This window comes from Gymnoscopelus braueri (assembly GCF_963280865.1).
Source record: "Gymnoscopelus braueri genome assembly, chromosome: 4".
NCBI classification, from domain to species: domain Eukaryota; kingdom Metazoa; phylum Chordata; class Actinopteri; order Myctophiformes; family Myctophidae; genus Gymnoscopelus; species Gymnoscopelus braueri.
Genome location: NC_137605.1, coordinates 46,955,016 through 46,970,869, shown reverse-complemented (window position 1 = coordinate 46,970,869; position 15,854 = coordinate 46,955,016). Strand labels below are relative to the sequence as shown.

Genomic DNA, 15,854 nt, shown 5'->3' with positions numbered 1-15,854 from the left:
TTCTGGCAATGAAGACAGTTGCTATGGAGAACGCACAATGGTGCTGTCATTGTGAGCGCCGACATGGCTCTCCTGCTGACAATTACATGTTTTCACGAGCAAGATTGCATTTTTTTTCCCACAACACAAATAGAGTGAAAAGCCTCGCTATACTTTGTTGCGCGCCGGTGTCACGCACCGAAAATAACTGATGCACAAGCTCTGCAACACGTCGCGCTCGCTCGAATTTCAATCAACGAAGACGACCCTGAGGGTTGATTACCAAAATGGCAGACAAAGACGGTGTTATTGTTGAGGAAGAATGCCAGCATGCAGTCACCACGACATAACCAGAAAAGGACCAGTGTGGCTCTGTAGCTGTGATGGATGACAACCACGCTCCGTACCACCTGAGAGCCACTCATCTGTGGACAGGTGAAAGCGTCTGCGCCTAGCCTTGTACGTACTGCTACACGGAGCATGCTTCAAAATGACCTAGAAAGCCGAAACGCATCATCCGCCTAGCTTGTTTACGCTCGCTCGTCCTCTCCTGCTTATCTGGTTTGCTGCTGCATAATGGACATGCCTTGTAAGAAGTTCCACTTGAATAGAGATAGGGACACTCATAGCGGTATGTATGGATCTACAATGCAGTGCATGTATGCACGATCATAATGTCATAGCAGCATGAAAACCCAATTATGTCCAAAGGGTGGCATAATATATTATACAAATCAAATGCAATGACATTCATTCAACATATTAGCACTTGCTGCAAAGTGGTCAGGCCTGGAATGAATGTATCATAATGTAATTGCAACGACCTTGGTTGCTTATACAAATGCAGTCATAATACACCAGTATCTGCCTTTTACATAATGTGCTCATGAAATATAATTATGCATAGGACCGTACTTCTTGCAATACCAACCTGCATAACAGCGTTAAAGAAGCAGGTGTTACCCAGGTTGTTGATGCCTTTAACGGGTACCAGTGTGCTATTGATGGCAGGACTCTTCCCTCTGGACGGGTCTGCATAGTCAAAAGGCTCCTCTCGCAATTTAATGATCCTGGATGATGATCCTGGTAGAGAGAGAAAAGGCCAGAAAAAAGCTGCATGGTGAACTAGCCTCCACCTTACAATGGCATGATTAACAAAACAATCAAACACAATGCATACGGACGGGATATAAACTAGTTAATAGTGAGGGCTGAGCTGATAGGCCTCGGGTTTGGGAAGGGCCCGGGCCTATTATACTACATTAACAGTAGAGTCAGATCTGGTGCACGGATGGAGTACATGACTGATGCCAAGCTTTAGCAGCTAAACTGGATACTGACATCAGGGACTGACACCGTGGCAGTGGGGGTGGAAGATCAGATTGTGGTCGAGATTGAAATCTAGGTCTAGGCTTAAAAAAACGAGTCTGGTAGCTGGGAGTAGGGTGCTGTGGTGACAGCTGTAAGGAGAGGCTGGTCATCTGGGAAAGCAGATGACAGCTGGAGAAGTTTCCGTTGGTTGGGGAGGGGGAGAGGGAGGGCGAGAGCTCTCTAAAGCCAGCTGTTACTCCTGAACACCACTGCAAACTAACCTAAAATGGAAACTCACTTAGATGGTCAGAATGCAACACTAGGTTACAGGTAGACACATAAGTACTCTGGAGACACTTTTAGATGCCTCTAACTCACAAGGAGGCAAACATGACTAACTTAGGAAATGAGAGACAGTCTCTTTAATACTCAGAGACATATTACTATTACCGAACAGTCGTTGAACTAATACAGAGGAGTCAGAGGAAGGTTAGGTAAGACGGGAACCTTGACCTGTATGACCTGTCTGCAGCCAAGAGTTGTCCCCTGGACACTAGTTCAATATGAGGCCAAACCAGAAGCAAGAAGTCCCTCTGACCGGAGCTGAGCTGTTACAGAACTACATCGTAATGGAGGATTCTGAGCTACAGCCCAACATGGATATCGTCGCTGTCCGGGAGGGACCAGCTAATTTTGAACCAATGAAAAGTATTAAAAAGCGCCTCTGACAAAACCTCCCAACTCCATTGGATCCTCAAACTGTCACCACGCAACTCCCCCCCCCCCCTCTCCTCTCTTGCTGCCTTTGAACAGCACAGAGCAGAGCGCGCTGGCTGCGCAGTGAGAGGAGCACCACATAAACAAACTAAACGGCAGGGTTTTTCTCCCCGTAGTCTGTTAAAACTATGCAGTGTACCTGTTTATCAAACTTAGCACTGACGCTAATGTTATGAAAACAAGTAATTATATTTCTAAAATCTATGAAGTGTTTAATGAGGAGAGCAATGTGAGAAGAAGAAAGGAGTTCATAGCATTTCTGTCACGCTAGTTCTAATCAAACTCCAACTCTGTGAACCCCTCTTTGCAGAAGTTATTGTAATATTTAAAGTCCAGTTTATTATTGTAGGCCTATATAATAAGTGTCATGAAGCATCAGGGCATTAATGCATACGTTGTGATGCATTGTGAGCTTGGAGATCCATTGTTAGCTTTTGGGAATTTAGACCCATTTGAAACCTCTCCCTCAGCAGCGAGTGGAGCTATTGCTGTTCGGACTCCTAACTACACTTCAGCTGGATTTGGGTAAAGTGGTGATAATATAATGACACATGCAAGTATCTGACAATATATAGAGTCACTATACAACTTTGATGAGGCAGTATTGCTTTGTTTTAAAAATATAAGGTTTTCTTCATTTCCTGAAAAAAGTATGTTTTATTTTTTCATTTCCTGAACAATGAGCGTTTTGGAGTTAGCTGGTTGCTCCTGGACAGCAGAGATATCCAAATTTTAGCGGCAGCGCTTAGCATACTGCATGCTGGGTATATAAACAAGACAGTAAACAGCTCAACACGCCAGCCAGTTCCAATGCCATCTCTGCAGTTAGGTCAGAGACAGAGAGAGATGTGTTCCATCACATGTAGGGATTAATGAGTAAGACAAGTGAGAGGTAAATGGTCTGCATTTCTAAAGCACTTTCCAAAGCGCTTTTACGATGTGCTGTAAATCAATGTGGAGCCACATTCACCCATTCACACACCGATGGCAAAGGCAACCATGCAAGTCACCAACCTGCTCATCAGCTGTAAAGAAGAAGCTGTAGATCGATGACACACTTCCCAGCAAACAACTCTGAATTTACACTATTCATCTTTCATGTTTCAAGAGACTACAAGCTGGAAACACTTGCAGACGCACCTCGTGCACAGCTGCAGTAGCTACTGCACCACTTACAGATAATGAAGTCTACTGTATGTGTAAGCAATGTAGTTGATTTTTTACAATTTGATTGGATATATCAGATACAAATATATTCTCATAATAATTTAGGCCATCAGGAAGGTACGGTAGATGAGTGTTCCTGTGATTACAAAATAAAATAAATTGAAAGATTAAAAAAGGAAAAAAAACACTACATGAACGATTTATGTGACTTGTCATGTTGTTCATTCAGGGGAAAAAAGCTAATTTCTAGTGGAGCTGATAACATTAAATACACCATTGTACAGTACATGACACTGCAAGGGCAAGGACACACATGTCGAGGGGAGGATTGCTGAGAGCAAAGGGCAGGCGTGATAACAGCAGACAAGAATCAGCAGTGAGGAGCCCTTACATTCTGACCGCTGACTTCAGCTCTTTACAGTACAATGTGTGAAATGGTTTGGGTCCAGCTACACTTCACCCAAATACACAAGACACAAGAGCAGGTTTGCCGTAGGGTCCCTGGCCTGAACCCACCTGTGTCCAAAAACCAGGGAAACTGAACCCAGCCACCAATTCTTATAGTCATCATTAACAACCTGCCCTTTGCTCTCTCCAATCCTCCCCTCGATATGTGTCTGTCCTTGCCCTTGCTTGTCCTCTCGGATTCATAGAGCTGAGCCACTCCGCATGCACAACACATTTAGTGAAAGGCTGTTCAATCCAATAGTCCAGTCAGCAGCCCACTACTGTCCTCTACCCAGCAAGCTTTTCTTCTCCAAGGACAAGGACCTTGACAGGAGTGCCCTGGCCACGCTAGCAACCGTGGGCTTTTTACTCGTGGCCCTCTATACACTTAAAACACATTCCATTTCCCCCATGAGAAGCCATAGGAAACAAAATGGCAACTCCTCAATTGAACTGGAACTCGGAAGAAAAATCCACATTCAATTGGGCACGCACATTTCTTTATTACATTTTCACAGTGGTAGAAAAACTGATAATTGTACTCAAGGCCAAGTTTGTCTTGTCTTGCCTGGACCAATGAAATTGTCTTAACACAGTGCAATCCCGAGTGTTTAGGCACATTTGTACACTTTCAGTGTTAAAATAACACTGTGGGTTTTGCTGTACAGGTATTCTGCTGCATTTCAAAATGAGAGGGCAAAACGTTAACCAAAATAAAAATCTGTAAATAACCACCCCGCTAAATACTCATGTAGGAAGCTAAACACCTGTGTTTATCCATTTGTAACTCACAGTGTACAAATGTGTAAGGAAATGAACATACAGGTTCTGGTTACATTTGTACAATTAACACTAAGGATTCTTTTACTCTGGATCAGTGAACATCTACTGATAAACATGCAGTCAATTACAGGCTCTCAAGCCTCAGTAGGATATGTTCAACATAACAAGTCCATTAACTATACAGTAGATGTTTCACGCTCATGCTGTGGTCGTTGCTGCCACTGACAAGGTTAATTTATACTTTGTTGAAAATAGGACTGCAACTATTGATTTTCAAAGCGATTATTCTATGGATAATTTGAGAATAATAATAATAATGTTGATAATAATAAGCGCATTTTTATATACATTTTTAATTACATACTGTATCAACGAACTGATTAACCACTTAAGCCCTATTTTATACTTTGTCGTACAACGGTGTTGTGCAAGAATTGTGAAAATAATACTTTCTTTTTGGCCTATAATGCGATGCCCCAAATAAAGATCGATTACTAATTAATAATTGTATTAAATTATCAATTGTAGATTATTTTTCATAATGAATTAAATCGATTAGTTTGGTCAACTGTTACGCCCCTGGTTTAAAATGACACGAAAAAAAAAATGACACGAAAATAGCATAAGTAGCAGATCTACAAGCTCAAAACGCATCGCTTCGCACCCGCGTTTCGAGCTTGCAGATCTGCTTCTTCTGATACTTTTGTGTGATGCTGTAGTGTGATGAAGTAGGGCATTAACGTACGAAAAAAAAAAACACAAAAAGTTAGAATATGGAGATAGGAATTTTCTGCCCGACAGCGACCATAATCTTTGTCCAGTGACACTTGTTGAAAGGGTTGAGTATAAATTAAGCCTCGGGGAGGAGGGGAGAGATGTGGTACAGCTTGGCGGGACCGCTGGCTGTCATGGCGATCCGCCCAGTGGTGCCAAAAGCATCTGGCCATCCACGATGGCAACATCTGGGGGCCTTCCTACCTCCACACCACAGCCATATGGGAACACCCATATGTCAACGCTTACACAACGCATGGAGAACAAGTGGTGAAAAGTTTATGGGAGGAGGGGGGAGCACTGTATATTGGAATTTGTGTAAAACTGAGGTGTGAAATGATGCGTGGATATCTGTGAGAGTGTGTGTGTGTGTGTGTGTGTGTGTGTGTGTCAAGGTTTCGTTAATCTGTGTATGCCGGCCATTGGCTGATTCAAATCTAAATTGGCCGTTAAATATAAATCTTCCTGGCCATTATATTATAATTATTATTTGGTTAAATAAAGTAACACAACAAAACAATCCGTAGATTTACAACCATTAAAATCCTATTTAACAATTCTTTCTTTCGTCAGTGTGGCTTTCCAAGAGCCAGCTGCCTACTATAGCCTGCTGCCCGCCTGCGGCATGCAATAAACACAGACACACACACAAAGGCTGCGCCGCAGCAGTGGCTACGACGACGTGTAAAGCCAAGGTGTCATCTTCATCGCAGCTCAAAGTTGTACAACATGTCTCACAATGACATCTTTCATCAATTTGTTGCAATGAGTCAGCAAACAACATACAACAATGAGCATAACGAAAAAGAAAGCCGATTGTGTAGGCTACTAACGAGATGCAAAGCCCGAAACAGGCTCAGCCTTGTAGGTTTATATATTCTATAGCAGTGGTTCCAAAAAATTTTGGCTCAAGACCCAAAAGAGAAATTAGACATTTGCCCGGGACATAAACGGCAAAGCAACGCGTTGTGAGCTTGTAGATCTTCTAGTTTCACTACTTTTTAAACGTCCCTTTTAATGAATTTATGGAAATTAATTTATTTTAAAATTCTATTTATGAAATACATTTGAAATATTTTGGAATTATTTTTAACTGATGAAAATTGTTTAAATAAAAAAAAGAATTATGTAGGAAACGGAAACAAAGTGATTTTTACTCACAACCCATAAAAATTGGTCCATGACCCAAACATGGGTCCCGACCCACTGTTTGGGAAACAGTGCTCTATATAGTATGATGTCACGTACCAAAACGAGCAGATCTAAATTACAAGCCTAAAGCGCACAACGCGGTATAAGCTTGTAGAGCTACTGATAGCTTGTAGACAACTCACTCGTCCGTCCTGACTACTTTTTGTTCTTTTTGGTAAGCCACACATCTGCGGGGTGGAGTAGATAAATGATGCTTAAGGAAACTATGGATTCATGCAGGAACATGCATCTATGATGAAGCGGTAGAAAGAAGCGCTGCGCTAGCCTGGAAACCAGACGAGAGTCTGTGGTCAGGCTGTGTGTGTGTGTGTGTGTGTGGGGGTGTGTGTGTGTGTGGGGGTGTGTGTGTGTGTGTGGGGGTGTGTGTGTGTGTGTGTGTGGGGGTGTGTGTGTGGGTGTGTGTGTGTGTGTGTGTGTGTGTGTGAATGACAGTGCCTATTTACTTATGTATGTGAGAAGGCTGGGGAATATATCAATTATATCGATGTAGCGATATCATGTTGACTATTATGTTGTTGTTGATATGTGGTTCCCCGAGTGGTGTGCGAATGTGTACATTTGTACAAAATGGTGATCTGTAAAAAAAAACAAAAAAAAGATATATACAATATATATACATGTTTTAAATGTATATATTTATATATAGTGATATAAGAAAATATATTGTCTGGGATTGTAATATTGTATTGTATTTTCCTGGTTTTAAAGGCTGCATTACAGTAAACTGATAAAAGTATCTGAACCTACCTGATTATTCCAGCTGTTCTATTATTTGCCTTTACCCATTTAGTTATTATATATGCATTACTGATGATTATCTATGAAAAATCTCATTGTATAAATATTTTGTGAAAAGCACCCATTTTCATTTTGGTAATATTGCAATTAATGCTGGATGGTATGGACAAAGTCAAATATCACAATATTCTTTATACCTCAATATCAATAATGCGATATTCCTCAGTCTTACACCAGGTACTTACCGCACCAGATAGATATACAGTACAATGTGTAAATATGTATAGTTTGTTTTTATTGAGCTCTCTCCCTTTCTTCCCCTTGCCCCCCCACCTTTTCTTCTTCCCTTTCTCTAATGGAAATAAAAAACGATAGAGCATGCACAAAAACAAATTAGAGGAATGTATTGATAATTTCATTCAGCTAGAGCAGTCTAGTTACAAACATTCTGCCAATTTATACTGTAAATGTAAGCCTTAAAAAGGAGTAGTTCACCCAAAAAAATCTATTCCTATCAATTACACACCCCATGAAGCCTTGAATTCATGGAGATGGAGATGGAGTTGGAGTTTTTGTTGCATTCCTAAGCCAATAATTTGATGACCGGCGGAGACTCAAAGAGTCTCCTACTGAGTCTCCAATTAGCGCCTAAATGCGCAACCTGAGTGGAGCGGCTCTTCTGCCAGGAAGCAGCAGAGGAATATGGGAACAAGCTGAGCGGAATGAGGAGGATGCCTATGGTCACACTCTGCATCTGGGACTGTCTCCCAAGGTAAACAATGTTCAGAGAGCCATCTGGTAGGGAAACGAGGGGTGGGTGGGTGGAGGGATGAGGTTGTGACGAGCACAAGCATATGGAAAAGCAGATTTTTTTCCTCTCCCTGCAGCAGTCGGGGAAGGCGAACGTCTGGATGCACTGCGTCCACGCTTGACTGTGCTGCACTCGGCAAACCACCACCTGGCCCTCCCCGTGCTCACCCACCGAGTGTGGACAGCAGTAGCACTGTGGAGCCTTGTCCCCAGGGCAGAGCAGAGCGACGCGCGCACACGTGCCGCGCCGCAACGCACAAACGCTCGTGAATACTCCACTGTGGCCTGTCCTTTTTCACACATGCCATTCAGAAAGAAACAGGAATTGGGAATTGTGGTGTTGTCGTTGAAAGTTTAAAAAAAAAGTTGGCAGTCACCAGTAATAAGCATAGATGAAATTAGGCAACAGAATTCTGTGCAATATCCAATTTGTATAGGTTTTACATTTGACTGTTGTCTTAACAAAAGCCAACACCAGACAAAGTCCATTACAGTGGGACTCGGTCAGACAACCCCTTACTTATGACATTACTATTAGGCTATGGTCTTTGGTAGCAATGACAGCCTCCGTTTACTGAAAAGAGTTTTTGAGTATTTCAATGTACTACTGTACATGCCAAAAACTAAATAGAGACAAAACGAAATAAATCTACCTACAACAATCCAGGAAGCTACAGTGCAGCAATAATTCAGCATCAGTCAAAAAATACAAATTAATTATACTTAGGTAAATGCAGGTATCAGTTAATAACAATCCTTTTGAGTCCATCTACAAGCTCACAACGCGTCATGAAGTGTGTAAGCTTGTAGATGGACTACTCTAGATATTTCTTATTTACACTGTTGTGTGACAGAATAAAATATAAATGTATATATGTATACATCTTCTCTATTATTCAATTAATCAAAAAAGGTATTGATATCACTAAGATATTCGATAGTTGCAGGCAGCCCTAATCCTACAAGGATCATGAATTATGAACAACAAGGTGTTCATCATAATCTGGTCAGACAGACATATCCACATTGTATGGCCAGTTGCTTCATTTACAGTGCAGCAGTGTGGACAGCCAAGGCTAAGTCCCCTCATGCAGCAGAGAACGGCCAGTCAAGAGGAAGACCAAGCAACACAAAATGTCTTATTAATTTGTTAATTTGTTGCGACTGCGGGGCATGAAAAGCCTGTTTCTTTGCCATCTGAGGCCAAGAGACTGAAGCAGCATATTTCTTACACACACACACACACACACACACACACACACACACACACACACACACACACACACACACACACACACACACACACACACACACACACACACACACACACACACACACACACACACACACACACACACACACACACACACAGCATTTGCTGCCCACTATCTGGCCTACTTCCGTGTGCGGTGGTGGGAATAAAGATGGAATCACCCTTGATTACCTCCATGAAAGCACCACCAGGGGACAAGCTTCTTGCTGGCTGTTGACTGATAACCAGGCCTAACTAACAGGCAGCTTACGTGACGTGAACAATAAGCACACAAAAAATAATAAGAGTCTTCTCTAAAGCCTATACTTGGTTTACGTGATGTGACCTTGTAGAGCTGCTATTTTCGGTGCACAACACCAGTCCTGGTGTGACCAGGCTGTGGACTATATAAACCTGGCTGTCACCATATCTTAGGCGTCCTGTCCAGCCTCCAACCACACCAATCCTCTGTATTTGCCAACATCTTAGCTTTTGCCAGTGTTATCGTGGGTCAGTTAACAGACTTGTAGGAAGGCGCTCGGGTGGCGCAGTGGTAAAAGTCACCACCACCACCACGGAGGTTGTGGGTTCGAATCAACCGTGGTGCATCCGGCAAGGACACGCTGTGATTGGCCAGTAAACGTTCGGCACTGCAACTTCTGTGGCTCAAGTTCGCTTGAGACAGCGCGCCTCTGTCGCAGTCAAAAACTATACGGGCTCAAAAGGCAGAGGCTCTTCCGCGTTGGCCACAGAAGGGGGCTGTGGTTATAGCACAAGTTGTATAGGCTTTAGTACTGTATGTTGCGGCTTTGTCGAGCGTCTACACAAACACAATTGGCCCGTGTTCGGGGGAGGGAAGCCGGGTGGGGAGGGTGATATTGGTCATTGCACGTACTCCTACGGGCTGGGGCGGCACCTCACTGGCAGGTGAGTCAGTAGGATATGACAGCAGTGACAACACAGAAATGTGTGTGGGGACTGGGGAGGAATCAATTGGCATAACGACTAAATTGGGGAGAAAAAGGGGTAAAAAAAAACCTTACATGTAGGAGTGGGTTGCCTTTCTTATTTTTGTTATTAGTTTGTTACCCATTTTTCTTTAGTTTTGTTAGGTCAGATACCTGTATTTGTGTTTTCTGCATAAGCATAGGATTTTGTTCAATTAGGATTTTATATACAGAAGCTAACCCTGAGGTAACTTGCCCATGTTTGCAACTTCGATGATCGCTGTACTTTGGATTTTAAACTGGTGTTGACTGGCTGTATTTGGGGACTGAAAAGGTCCTTATTTTTGTGTTACACCTGACCCTTTGGCAAATAAGAAAGCAAAAGGACAGACAGTTATACATTTTTGATAACTGTACATCTGAATCAGATGTTTTGTCACATCACAGTTTACAGGCGTAAAAAGTCGGTGAAATTAGTTTTTAGTGCAGACTTCAGTAAGTCTTACCTTGATGGAAAACGAAAGAAATGTTTTAATTCACTTTTTAACAAAACCTGTTATAATGAACACCAAGGATGTGAGGATGTGGCAGGAACACAGTGCTTTTGTGATTGAGTGTCCACACTCTTGGTCAATCAAAACACAAAAAAAGTATCTGGCTTGATATTGACAAATGGTATGTCATTTCTATAGCGTCTTTATCCAAAGCCCTTTACAATATGTGTTACATTCATCCATATCCATTCACACACCCAACGGCGGTGGCGAACCTGCAAGGCACCAACCTGCAGATCAGGACCACCAACATGCTCAAGGACTTCAGAATCTGAAGCAACCGTTTTGTCATATCACAATTTACAGGCATAAAAAGTGGGTGAAATTCATTTTTTTTTGTGCAGGCTTCAGAAGTCTTACCTTGAAACTAAAGATTCACTTTTCAAAACCGGTTATAAGGAACACCGTGGCAGGGACACAGTGCTTTTGTGATTGAGTGTCCACACTCTTCTTGGTCAATCAAAACACAAAAACAAGTATCTGGATTGATATTGATAAATGGTCCGTCATTTCTATAGCGTCTTTATCCAAAGCCCTTTTACAATGTGTTACATTCATCAATTCACACACACCAACAGCGGTGGGAAACCTGCAAGGCACCAACCTGCTTATCAGGACCAACCTTGCTCAAGGACACTTGCAACACACAATGCAAGGAGGAGCTGCAGGGATCGAACCGGGAACCTTCCGGTTGTCAAAAGCTCTCTCCACCTCCTGAGCCAGTGGTGCTCAGGTAATTGATAGCAATAAACACAGGGAAAATAAAATGGAGAAATAGACCAAGCACAGCGAGCAACAAAGCTCGTATGCCTATTCAGTGGCAACATTTTAACCCATTAAGACCGCGTCTTTTTAAGACTTCTTTGGCTATTCAAATATAGCAGATATACAAGCTCAAACAATTTTTTTTAAATTGTGGAAAATTTGTGCAAATCTAACTCCGATCTGTGCTTCTGGGGGGTCCCTGGAACAACATATTTTGAGATGGGGCTCCGCGGCCAAATAGATATAATTTTGGGGGTCCTTGATATGGAAAAGTTGGAGCACCACTGATATAGCAACATACTAGGATTTAGACAACACTTTTAGTTTATGTATTTGGCCACGGACCCCCATCTCAAAATGTTTTGTTCCAGGGACCCCCGCCCCTCCCCAGAAGCAGTTGGATTCGAGTTGTATATGTTGGATTCGAATGTATATTCAAAGATTTGCACACATTTTCAAGATCTTTCTAAAAATAGCAGATCTACAAGCTCATAGCACGGCACCGAGTACCGCACTATGAGCTTGTATATCTAGTTTTTTGAATAGCCAAAGAAATCTTAAAATGACACAGATGCATTTCCGGATTGAATGGATTAATTTGCTCAACAAAGACACCCCAGCTGTGTTACAAGACTGAGCTGGGCTCCCAGAGGTCAATTTGCTTTTTACCGGGACTCTGATACTTGAGCTGAAGGCCTTGATGGTGAGAGAGCACAGTTAATAGATTTTCTTTCTTCCACGGAACTGTTGTTGTACAAACTATTATACATTCTGAAAAATTCCTTTCTGGGGCTCTTTTGTGCCTGAGGTCTATGGGAAAAAAGAGAGAGAGTAACAACAGCCTCTGCCTAAAACCCTGGCCTTCAAGATGGAATGCAATTTCACAAGCTCCCCAAGAGACAGTGACAGTCAATTTCATTACAACAATGGCCGCCTGCTTCTTTACCCAATTAGCCAGACGGTGGAACAATCAGGTGTCTGTACTCGTTTCCCTCCTTTTTTCCGTCTACACCAATTTTTTTTTTGTGGCAAAAACAGCCAATGTACAAGCGTTGTAAGCTTGTAGATAGGCCTGTCACAATTATTACATAATCGCCTAATCGAAATAATTTGAGATAGTCGCAATTATTTTACATAATCGTCATAATAGTTTCCATGCTGATTTGTTTTTTATAATTTTCAAACATTTTATTTTTTTGGGGAAATAAATAGCCCATCTACAAGCTCACAACACGTTGCACCCATAATTAATGTTTTTTTAATTTTAAGTATAGTTATTAAATATGTCAGTCATTTCTTTGTATATTTAGTATATTTGTCATATCTACCCTGTATAGATGGGTTTCCGCGCGACGTCATCACAGAGCAGAGTGCGCGATCTGCGCATGCGCGGGGGAGAACGAACCGGAAGCGCCATTCACTCTCTCGTTATTTTCGGGATTTAGATAGGCATAATGCTGCTATTATAGGCATAATAGGCATAATGCTGCTATTATATACAAACAGATCCAACTTTCGACAAATCATTTTTATTGAGTAAAGAAGATATTACAAACTGCATCATTTAATCTACTTTCATTAAACCTGGTGAAGACCATTTATTTTCTGAATGTACAGTGGCCAGAGATGCTGCGGGTAATAGCGCCCTCTACAGGCTCATCCCGCCACTGCGCGCGCATCATCCTCTATGTTTACAAACAGGAAACCCATCTATAACTTCAGAGCCTAAAAGCGAAACAGAAATGTCATTTTTATTCATATGATCAAAGACATAAAACACAATTAAAATTATTTGTGTGACAATTAATCGTCACGTAAATGTCATAATGATGACAGCCCTACAGCTATTTTTGCTGAATATTTGCCTATTTTGGCCTAATCTTCTCCTACTATGACGTGCCCAGAATAGGGACGCAAGGGTTCATGTGGTTAACCCCCAGCTGGCCCCCAGTCTCCCCTACATGATTGCACAAAATACAAACGCATGTTCATGCAAAAACATACACGCACACACAAACACCCACAGTAGACAAAAACCTGGCAATTTGCCTCATCCACATTGTTCTCTGCCGGTCTTGAGAAACAATACAGGTATGTGTAAATGCTACCGGCAAACATCATGTACTGTATAAAGAAACTGTCACTGGTATCAAGGAACGTGACTTGACTGAGTCAGGTTGGGCTCCAACTTTCCAAGGTCAGTGGAGATGCATACCTCTTCTAGAGATACACGTTTCATATGCGGTTTTATATACAGTACATTGTACTGTACATATTTAATACAATTTTTTTGTATTTATTATTATTAACACATCGGGTGCCAAACACGGTCTGGACCGTGTTTTCACAGAGTAGCGCATTGGTGCCGAACACGGTCCAGACCGTGAAATATGTCTTTTTGTTTTTTTCGTTTTTCTCCACACGGGCGGGGCTAGAGCAGCTCTGGGAGTACCCATTGTGATCTTGAGAAGGATAGGCCAGATAGATCACCGGAAACAAAAACATGGCTCCCATCCACTTCCTGTCTATTTCCTTCTTTAAAACACCTATATCTCCGAATCTGTTTCCGGTGGGGAAAACCGGTCATGCGCGATGCGCGATCCCCCCCCATTGTAACTCGCGAGTGAAATGTTATCGTTCCAGGCTGTAGCCAGGGTCATCGCGCAACATGAATGGATGTTTTTTTTTACATGGATTTGCTCCTCGTGGAGTCTAGAGCTTTAAACAGCAAAGCGCAGTCAATGGGGAGAATGCTGGCACCCAACGTAAGTTGTTATGAAAAAATGCTGGCACCCAATGTGTTAACATAAGTCTGGTGTCCTTTGTCTTGTACATAAGAGTAAGGTGTAATTAGTATGAATGTAATGTAAAATTTTACGGTAATGCAAAGAATATATTTTTGTAATTGCCATCCATTTGTTTCATATTATTTATTTAAAGTAAACCCAACTAATATCATCATCATATAATTTGTGCAAATTCATACATTTGCAGGCAGTAGGAAGAACAAAAGAAATCTGGGGAAAACAACTCGAATATTTGATTAATTTGTCAAATAAACCTTTAATTATCGAATTATCAGTATAGTGATGTATTAATGTGAAAATGTCTAATATGTGCTATTTACAATTTCACCTGATTTACACTCCAGCTTTGATGCAACAAGGTTACTGCCAATGTATTGACTTGAACAGGGCAAATCATTACTTGGGGTTAGTGTTTGTTTACTTTTCCTTTAGGCCCATACAGCTAAGGTCATAACACCTCACCAACACAGGTATGCATTCATCTACATCTCTTTTCTGACTACTGAATAAATAAACTAGAAAAAGTGCTCCTCGAAGCACGGGTCTCAGGTAGGTTATTGTGGGTCAGCAATGTTCGGAATTCAGTCATGACTATAGACAATGTGTACAGATTTGCGTTATGTTTGGACAAAATGTGTACGTGTTAGATATTTTTTTTAAATCGGCCTACTGCTGGGGCTGTAATGAGAAAAGGGTGGCATTTCTTCCTCTGCCTTTCACGGCAATCTGATGCTGCGTTCATGATTTGAGGCATCTTGTTCAAAGCGAATCACTCCTGCAAACTTTAGATGCCAATCTTAGCCAATCAGGATGGAATTTGAAACATCTGACAGATCCGTCTTGAAAACATGGCTATTGAGATAATGTGTACTTTTTAGGTGATGTTTGGACAAAATATTAAATATTAAAAGTAATGGTTAAAAAATGGCTTCGCACAAATCGGCCTCCTGGTGGCGCTATGTGAAAGATTTAGGGCAGATGTTCTGCTCTGGCATCCAGGGAGTGTGTGTCTGATTGGGTTCACATAACATTATATTAACCATAATGTTTTACTTTATTAACTTATTCTGCCCTCACGTTAGGGTCTAAAATGAATCATATAGAGTAACTGAATAATCATATAAATAATTGTTAGCTCCATCCCTAGAGAGCTCTATGTGTTGAGTGTGAGTGTGAGTGTGAGTGTGTGTGTGTGTGTGTGTGTGTGTGTGTGTGTGTGTGTGTGTGTGTGTGTGTGTGTGTGTGTGTCCAGTGAAAATGTGTGCACTCCAGCTGTTGGGACTCCTGTCCCTTGACTTATCAAGGACCCTGGATCCCACAAGTACAGCACACACAGGGCCCAGAGGTGGCAGAACAGAGTGAGTGAGAGTATGACAGAGAGAGAGAGACAGAGAGCAACAGAGTAGTGGCTGGAGCCCACACAGCTGCTCTCGTTCTTCAGGGAACCCAGCCGGGAAGCACAGCTCAAGCGCCTTAATTCCTCTAATATGTGCAGCCATGCGGCAGGTGGAGGACAGACGGGGGCTGGAAG

General features: G+C 42.0%; 1 protein-coding gene across 4 annotated transcripts in view; it reads right to left on the bottom strand.

The window, feature by feature from the left end:
* usp45 (ubiquitin specific peptidase 45) overlaps positions 1-15,854 on the bottom strand; it is a 49,401-nt gene that overhangs the window by 25,499 nt on the left and 8,048 nt on the right. For 2 of the 4 annotated variants that reach the window (XM_080426608.1, XM_080426610.1), the window contains one exon: positions 943-1,062. The exons of 1 other annotated variant lie outside the window; for it this stretch is intronic. In XM_080426608.1, coding sequence (XP_080282734.1) covers positions 943-1,062 — 120 coding nt within the window. Of the gene's footprint in view, positions 1-910; positions 1,063-15,854 lie in introns of all 4 variants that reach the window. One more of the 4 variants, XM_080426607.1, reaches the window with a different exon arrangement.